This window comes from Herpailurus yagouaroundi, unplaced genomic scaffold, assembly GCF_014898765.1.
Source record: "Herpailurus yagouaroundi ecotype Mexico unplaced genomic scaffold, PumYag 208, whole genome shotgun sequence".
NCBI classification, from domain to species: Eukaryota; Metazoa; Chordata; class Mammalia; order Carnivora; family Felidae; genus Herpailurus; species Herpailurus yagouaroundi.
The window spans coordinates 5936185-5944122 of record NW_024412439.1 but is presented as its reverse complement, the minus strand read 5'-3'; the positions used below and the strand labels follow the sequence as shown (position 1 = coordinate 5944122).

Below are 7938 nucleotides of genomic sequence, written 5' to 3'. Positions count from 1 at the left end.
AGAGAGAGGGAGACACAGAATCTGAAACAGGCTCCAGGCTCCGAGCTGTCAGCCCAGAGCCCGACGCGGGGCTCGAACTCACGGACCGCGAGATCGTGACCTGAGCCGAAGTCGGACGCTTAACCGACTGAGCCACCCAGGCACCCCGAGTCTCTTATGTTTTGGCTCCCTCCCTCTCTAACCTTTTTTTTTTTTTTCCTTCCCCTCCCCCATGGGTTTCTGTTAAGTTTCTCAGGATCCACATAAGAGTGAAAACATATGGTATCTTTCTCTGTATGGCTTATTTCACTTAGCATCACACTCTCCAGTTCCATCCACGTTGCTACAAAGGGCCATATTTCGTTCTTTCTCATTGCCACGTAGTATTCCATTGTGTATATAAACCACAATTTCTTTATCCATTCATCAGTTGATGGACATTTAGGCTCTTTCCACAGTTTGGCTATTGTTGTGTTCCTGAGAATTTAAAATGATGTAGCCACCAGGAGCTAGACGCTACCATATTGGATTAGCATTGCTCCAGACCACGTCTGGTTTCCTTCCCGGACTGCCCCCAGCACCTCCACATCTCCCGATGCAATTTCTGTGACAGAATGTATGGGCAAATAAATACTTGGGTGCCTAAAAGTATTCAAGGAGAAAATCCTATATATGGTGGTTTGACAGAGATCAGCTCTAGACTTCTCAGATACCATCCGGTTAGAGGCCATTGCTCAACCAACAGCATGCGTGAGAGGCCCTTCTCTCTTCATAAAGGTGGTTTGGGGTCCCAGGCAAAGCCTGACTGAAACCCAAGGGATGTGTTTGACCTGGATGCTGAGGCTCACTTAACACCACCCAGATGTCCCTGTGACCCTCCAACTTTGCTTCTGGGGGCAGTGATGACTCTGGGAGCCCAGGGCCACATCTTCTCTTACCTGCCAGGAGTTATTAGCTCCCATACGTCAGTCATCCCTGCTCAGAAGATCTTCTTCCCATTTCTCCCTTCTCTATAAAAACCATAGCCTGAGATGATGCTGGTTTCAATGTACAGCCAATTTTCCCTTCGAAATTCTCACTTCCTGCCCCACTTTGGCTAAGCCTGGACCCCAAATCCCACACCCCGGGATGTTGAGAGAAGTCATTTTTTTAGAAATAAAAATAGAAAAAGAGCATCCACATACACCCACTACGGAAGAACTTGCTGTAGCCGAGCAAAGCCATGGCTGTGTTTATTTGGTCTTTATTTTGGAAAAACTTCTTACTGAATTTCTATAAAAATATGTCCTGATTGCATTCCTCATCGGATCTCAGGTCTCCTGAGACTCGTCTCCGTCATCCGCCTGCTGTCTGTTTTGAATTAGGTCCGTGTGTCCACTCTTTCTGCTTTGCTCTCCACTTGTGACCCTGGTGTGGAGGACAGAGCTGGGATTGAGCCCTTTTTTTTTTTTTTTTTTTTTTTTTTTGCTGGCTGAGGTAGGAACAAGAATGAGGCCAGGCATCAGTGAGCAGAGCAGAGCAGAACCCCTACAGGGTCTGGGTGATGGGGGGCCTGGCAGGTGTCCGGTGAAAAAAAGAGCAGAGGTCAACTCAGGATCAAGAATCAAAGGTTTCATCCGGAAATAAGGCTTGGGAGCCCTCCACCACACTTGTTGGATGGCTGGCTGTCCGTGGTTCTTTAAGAATTTATCTGCAACTTGGGGCTCCCGGGTGGCTCAGTCGGTTAAGCATCCAACTCCAGCTCAGGTCATGATCTTGCGGTCCGTGAGTTCGAGCCCCGTGTCGGGCTCTGTGCTGACAGCTTGGAGCCTGGAGCCTGCTTCGGATTCTGTGTCTCCCTCTCTCTCTGCCCCACACCTGCTGGTTCGTTCTCTCTCTCTCTCTCTCTCTCTCTCTCTCTCTCTCTCAAAATAACATTAAAAAATTTTTTTAAATATATATATTTTAAAAACTAAAAGAATTTGTCTGGAACTTCAGTTTGACTATGTCTCTTACCTTCTGTAACCACAGGTGGAAATCCCAAATATTCAGAAGCAGAGGAAACATTTAGCAAAGTTGGTGTTGGATATGGATTCGTCACGAACAAGGTAGAGTTTCTCCGCTTTCATTTTTGCTTCTTGGAAGGAATAGTGATCATATTTGAGGGGGGTGGCGTGTAGGGCTTTGCGTGTAGGGGTTTGCATGTTGACTATGTTTTCATTGACTAAGTTTTTCCGAACACTCGCAATGTGCCAGGCACTGGCAGTAAGAGTCATGAGTCAGAGACATGGGGTCCCTGCTCTCTTGGGGGCTGAAGTCTAGTGTGGGAGACAGAAACCCTAGATGAGGAGTGAACACGTGGTGATTTCGGGCAGCCGTGAGTCATATAAAGAAGACGGCACTTGGGATAACTGGGGGGCTCGGTCGGTGAAACATCCGACTCTGGGTTTCAGCTCGGGTCGTGATCTCACAGTTCGTGAGATCGAGCCCCATGTTGGGCTCTGTGTTGACGGTGCGGAGCCTGCTTGGGATTCTCTCTCTGTCCCCCTCCCTGCTCACGCACACATTCTCTCTGTCTCAGTCTCTCAAAATAATTAATTAAAAAAAAAATGAAGGTAGCACGGTGCAATTTTGAGAGAGAATGATGGAGAAAGGAAGGCAACAACATTAGGTTAGGGTAAAACAGAGGAGGCTTTTTTGGAGGAGGTGACACTTGGTCTGGGACACAAATGACGAGGTAGCCATGCAGAGATTGGGTGCCGAAGGATTCATCACAGCAGGAAGAGCACGTGCAGAGGTCCTGAGGGGGGGAGTCAGGCTGCCGTATCCAGGGTACCGCACGAAGGCAGTGTGGCTGGGGTAGAAGGGGCCAGTGGTGCAGCTGTCCCCTCTGTAGCCGTGTTCTGAACCCAAGACTATTATGAGGGAAGCGCCATTCCCACTGTGCTGTTCTCCTCCGGCACTGTCTCCCAGAAGCCCCCAGAAAGCGCCTGTTACAGCAGGGGAACCTCCAGAGGCTCCGAGACGCCACCATTGACTCTGGCCTCCTTTTGTCCCAATGGCGCGTATCCACCTTTCTAATCCTTGCACTGGTGTGTGCGCCCAAGCTCACACCTCGAAGGAATGTAGGTTCACGAATACGAATGTGGAAGGCACATTTTGGTTCGACTCTAGGCCCTTTGGGCGGTCAGTTTTAATCACCTGCACAGCTCTTTTTTGATTTTCCTGAGAAAAAGAAACAAAAACAAACCCAGAATAGACGGATCTGCTTGGGCCAAGAGATGCAATATAGAATCCTGAACCAGGAATCTCTGGTGAGGTTCCCAGATCCAGGCCACCTGGTTAGGTTACTCAGTCCACCTGCCCCCCGAACTCCAGTGCCCTCACCTGCCCACGGGTAGTAACGCCACTTGTGGGTTGACTTGAGGATTGTTTTCAGTGTCCAATGAGATCACGTTTATCCCTTTTTTTTTTTTTTTTAACACTTTGCAACTGCTCTACAAAAGGAGGCAGAGGCAGCTACGGTAACTGGTTCAGACCCTGCAATTCTGCATCCAGACCAATAGGAAATGTACACCAGTCCCCCAAGACCAGAAATAGAACGGGTCATATCAACAGAGACAACAAAGATTTCTTTAGCTAATTTTGTGTTTCCCAGACTCCCAGTCCACCTGAACGGTTTTGGGGGCATCTGGAGCCACACATCTGGTAAAAAGTTGATTCACTTCTTCCCAATGAATCTGTTAGAAACATTGTGGAGCGCTCCCAGAAACCGAAACGCGGTAGCCCCTGCTGTGTATGTACTGGCTACACCCTGAAAGTGACCTGGACAAAAGCAAAGCCAGTGCTGTTAAATCCCATTGCCTACGGAAGGTGGTGATGCTGACACTCTTCTTCTGTTAAGAAGGAAGAGGAACAGAAAGCTTGTCAGAGCTATTCTGACCCTGATCTGAGGCTCTCTCCTTCCACCCCCCGCCCAAAGTTTACGTATATATTTTGAGAGAGAGAGAGAGAGCATGAGCACGGGAGGGGCAGAGAGAGGGAGGGAGAGAGAGAATCCCAAGCAGGCCCCATACTGTTAGCGCGGAGCCTGACGCAGGGCTGGATCTCACGCGCCGTGAGATCATGGCCTGAGCTGAAATCAAGAGTTGGACGCTTCACCAACAGAGCCACCCAGGCGCCCCCTGAGGCTCTCTCCTTAGCGTATGTGGAGGAAACCGAGCAGGTTGTATGGGGAGTATTCATTTGGCATCGCTCACGACTACATGCTTGGGTCACATACAGATGCTCCCATGACGTCAGCATTCAAGACCCACATGTGGGAGTCACACAGGAGGAGGAAACACATGCTATTGGTCCCACTGGTAGATGCCTTGCTCCTGGGTTTGTAGAGTGATTTCCTTCTGTGGGGACCTGGTTCTTAGCTCAGAGGGCTTCTCTCTGCTTCTGTAAGGGAAACCTGAATTTCCAACACGGAGCTTCTGGTTGGGGGGCCGGATGCTAGTAGCATCAGGGGCTCGCAGTTGGTGTCTCTACATTCGTATTTTTGTTCACTCTCCTTATGAGATGGGGAGTGCGTGGGCAGTCATGGTCCATGTGGTCACATGGTGTGTTTTTGATGGTGACACCAAGTGGCGTAAAGATTCTGAAACCATAGAGAAGCATCGTTAGGAACCTGCTTTCCATGATTTAATGAACTCTGCCATCTAATGAACTCTTGCACATTTCCAGCCCGTCATCTCTTATATGCTGGGATTCGGGGAGGAAATCGCTGCCTCCCCTATCCAAATCTTTATGCCTCTGAACTTCAGCCGAGACCCTTCACAACCCTCGTTGTTTCGGAAGCCAGCCCACCCCCAACTTCTGCCTTTTCCCTGACCCCTGGCTCGTCAGCCCACATGAGGACTGCATCCCGAGAGGCAGCAGTGAGAGTAAGACCAAATGTTCAGTAGCAAGATCACCAGCCGCTCTTCTGGAACAGTTGGGTTCTCCCTGCCCTGATCTCCACCCCTCCCAGCCTCCCCGTGTGGTCAGTTTGCACTTCTGTTCTTTGTGATGTCCTTCTTCTGATTATTAGACCTTTCTTTAGTCTTGTTTGTTTGGTCCTTCATGAGTTATGCTCTCCACTGTGCAGCATGTCCCAGGTGGACACACGCTCTTGATCATTGTGACTAGATCTTTGAATTCTACTACAACTAGGGTGAGTAGTGTCAAATCCACCTCATTTTTCCAGTGTTTAATTCGAATTCGAGGTGTGTCTTTACCTCTATCCGAGTATATCTGGTTTATCTGTTTCAAAAGCCAATTTGATAAGCCTTCATATCCTCAGAGAAGACCAAAGCTGAGTAAAAGGTTGTAGATAAGGAGGATGGAGGAAAAACTCAAGGAAGCTTTACGCTGGATTAAAGATGCGAATTGAATTGAACTGAATTGAATTGAACTGAATTGAACTGAATTGAACTGAACTGAATTGAACTGAACTGAACTGAATGGAACTGAATTGAATTGAACTGAACTGAATTGAATTGAACTGAATGTTATACAAATGTCGTTTCTGTGATAGGTTTGGTTGGACAATGGTTACAGAAGGAGCCCCATTCCTTTCCAAAGTCTGCCTCATTTTTTTTCTGGGCATGTATCTAATATCAACCCTTCTGAGTCCAGAACACGTCATATTTCTGCTGAATTGATGCTTCTGGGTCCCACTGTGGACTAAATTGTGTTTTCCCTCCCCAAATCCATATGTCGAAGCACCAATCCCTACTGTCTTTGGAGATAGGGCCTTTCTGAAGTAATTAAGGTGAAGTCAGGTCGTAGTAGGGTTGGTGGCCTTATAAGAAGAGGAAGAGAGGGGCGCCTGGGTGGCGCAGTCGGTTAAGCGTCCGACTTCAGCCAGGTCACGATCTCGCAGTCCGTGAGTTCGAGCCCCGCATCAGGCTCTGGGCTGATGGCTCAGAGCCTGGAGCCTGTTTCCGATTCTGTGTCTCCCTCTCTCTCTGCCCCTCCCCCGTTCATGCTCTGTCTCTCTCTGTCCCAAAAATAAATAAACGTTGAAAAAAAAATTTTTTTAAAAGAAGAGGAAGAGAGATTTCTTTCTCCCTCCACGCTCAGAGGAAGGGCTGTGTGCTGAGGAGTGAGGAGGCAGCTCTCTGCCAACCAGCAACAGAGCCCTCCCCAAACCCAAACCTTGCCAGAGCCTTGACCTGGGACTTGCAGTCTTCAGAACTATGAGAAAACCAATTCCTGTTGTTCAAGCTCGCAGGTGTGTGGCATATTATCATGGCATCCTGAGCAGATTAAGACACCTGCCTTCTTCAGAAGCAGATAAACTAATATAAATAAAGCAGGAGAGTTTGGGGAAGGATCCTGAGCAGCTCATGGAAGTAAGGAAGTGGCTAATTAGAAGTGAATTCTGGAGCTGTGGCCGATTTAAGTACCTCTGGAAGGGAGGGCAGTAGCTGTTCTTCATCTGTCACCTGTGCTCTCCACATCCGGGCCTCTTCTGTCCATTGTCTTCATGGTCCTCTAGGCTCATGTCTCTTCAGCATGACCCTTGACCCTTTCTAGTTCTAGAAGTACAAAGGGGAGGCTCATTTGTCCGGACTTTGCTTCCATGCCACTTTCTTGGCCTGTCAGTTGGTCACAGTGATGAAGGGTGGGGGCACGGGGTTGCTTTGCATCAGGGACCCTCATCTGGACCACTCACAGTGAGGGCCATGCCAAACTGGCTGCTCTCTGGGGCCCACACATCGGAGCAGGAGTGGGGCAGGGCCTCACAAAGCAGAGGATGACAGTGACACAGGAAAGGAGGAGACTGGCCGGAGGAAATAATAAATGTCCCATTCCAGGAACATTCCCGTTCTGAAAAGTCTTCCTCTTGACTTCCGGTTGCTTTGAACTTCTCTTGCATTTGCCCCCTTGACCCTCCTCCTGATCCCTAAAATCTCATACCCTTATTTCTGGCCCGTTTCTCTCCTCTCCCCTTCATGAAAGCCAGCTGGTATTCTGTCTCCACCTCCCCCAGATTGTATAGTGATGACATCTTTCCCAGCGAACGATGGTGTCCCAGCAGACCTTTCTGCTCTGCAAATTTTAAAGCTCACGCTTCTTGGTCAAGAATCCCTGTTTTCTTCTTTTGACAAAGCAGGACAGTTCTTGAGTTTATTTATAGAACAGGTGGCTGGCAAGATGACCGTACCTTGAAATTCACGGTTAAGGTCTCTTTTCCCGGCAGATTACTGTCCATACGCATGTTTCTGTGTTTTCCTTGTCATTTTATTCTTTATTTCCACAGTCTCATTCCACATCTTATCACTACTTTGTGATCTCAAAATAGGTGATTTATCTATTACGAATAAAATTCCCTATAAAAGGAGGGGAAAGATGTAGGATTTTAAACTACCAAGATGTGGGGGGTGCCTGGTTGGCTCAGTTGGTTGAGCATCTGATTCTTGATCTTGGGTCAGGTTATGATCTCACGGTTCGTGAGTTCGAGCCCTGCACCAGGATCTCTGCACTGAGTGTGGAGCCTGCTTAAGATTCCCTCCCTCCCTCCCTCCTTCTCTCTCTCTCTCCTTCTCTCTGTCTGTCTCTCTGTCTCTCTCTGTCTCTCTCTGTCTCCTCCTCTTCCCTGCTCGCACATGTTCTCTCTCTTAAAAAAAAAAATAATTAATTAATTAAAAAATAAAAAAAATTACACACTCAGAGGAGCAAATAAATAAATTACCAAGATGTGGGCCAAGGGGTAGAATTTATGGGGAAAATAGAAGGAAATAAGGAAGAAAAGAAAGGTAACGTAGGAAGGTGTCCTCATTTTAATACACCCATGTTAAGTATAATTGTTTTATTTTTTAATCTAATCCAGATCTTTGAAGCCATAAAAATCCGTGTCTGCGGTCACTTCGTTTACTTATTTTTTCACACCTATATTGGTTAGTTATTTTTTCGTTAGGTAGCATGAGCCAAATGGTGGTTATAGCT

The 7938-nt window shown here is 47.7% G+C and overlaps 1 protein-coding gene across 6 annotated transcripts in view; it reads left to right on the top strand.

Annotated features, from left to right (window-relative positions):
- ARHGAP44 (Rho GTPase activating protein 44) overlaps window positions 1-7938 on the top strand; it is a 185085-nt gene that overhangs the window by 122791 nt on the left and 54356 nt on the right. For all 6 annotated transcript variants that reach the window (XR_005784025.1, XM_040453167.1, XM_040453163.1 and 3 more), the window contains one exon: window positions 1990-2066. Coding sequence is in view for 5 of the 6 variants with exons in the window: in XM_040453167.1 (XP_040309101.1) it covers window positions 1990-2066 (77 nt within the window). In the remaining variant the exon portion in view is untranslated. The remainder of the gene's footprint in view (window positions 1-1989; window positions 2067-7938) is intronic.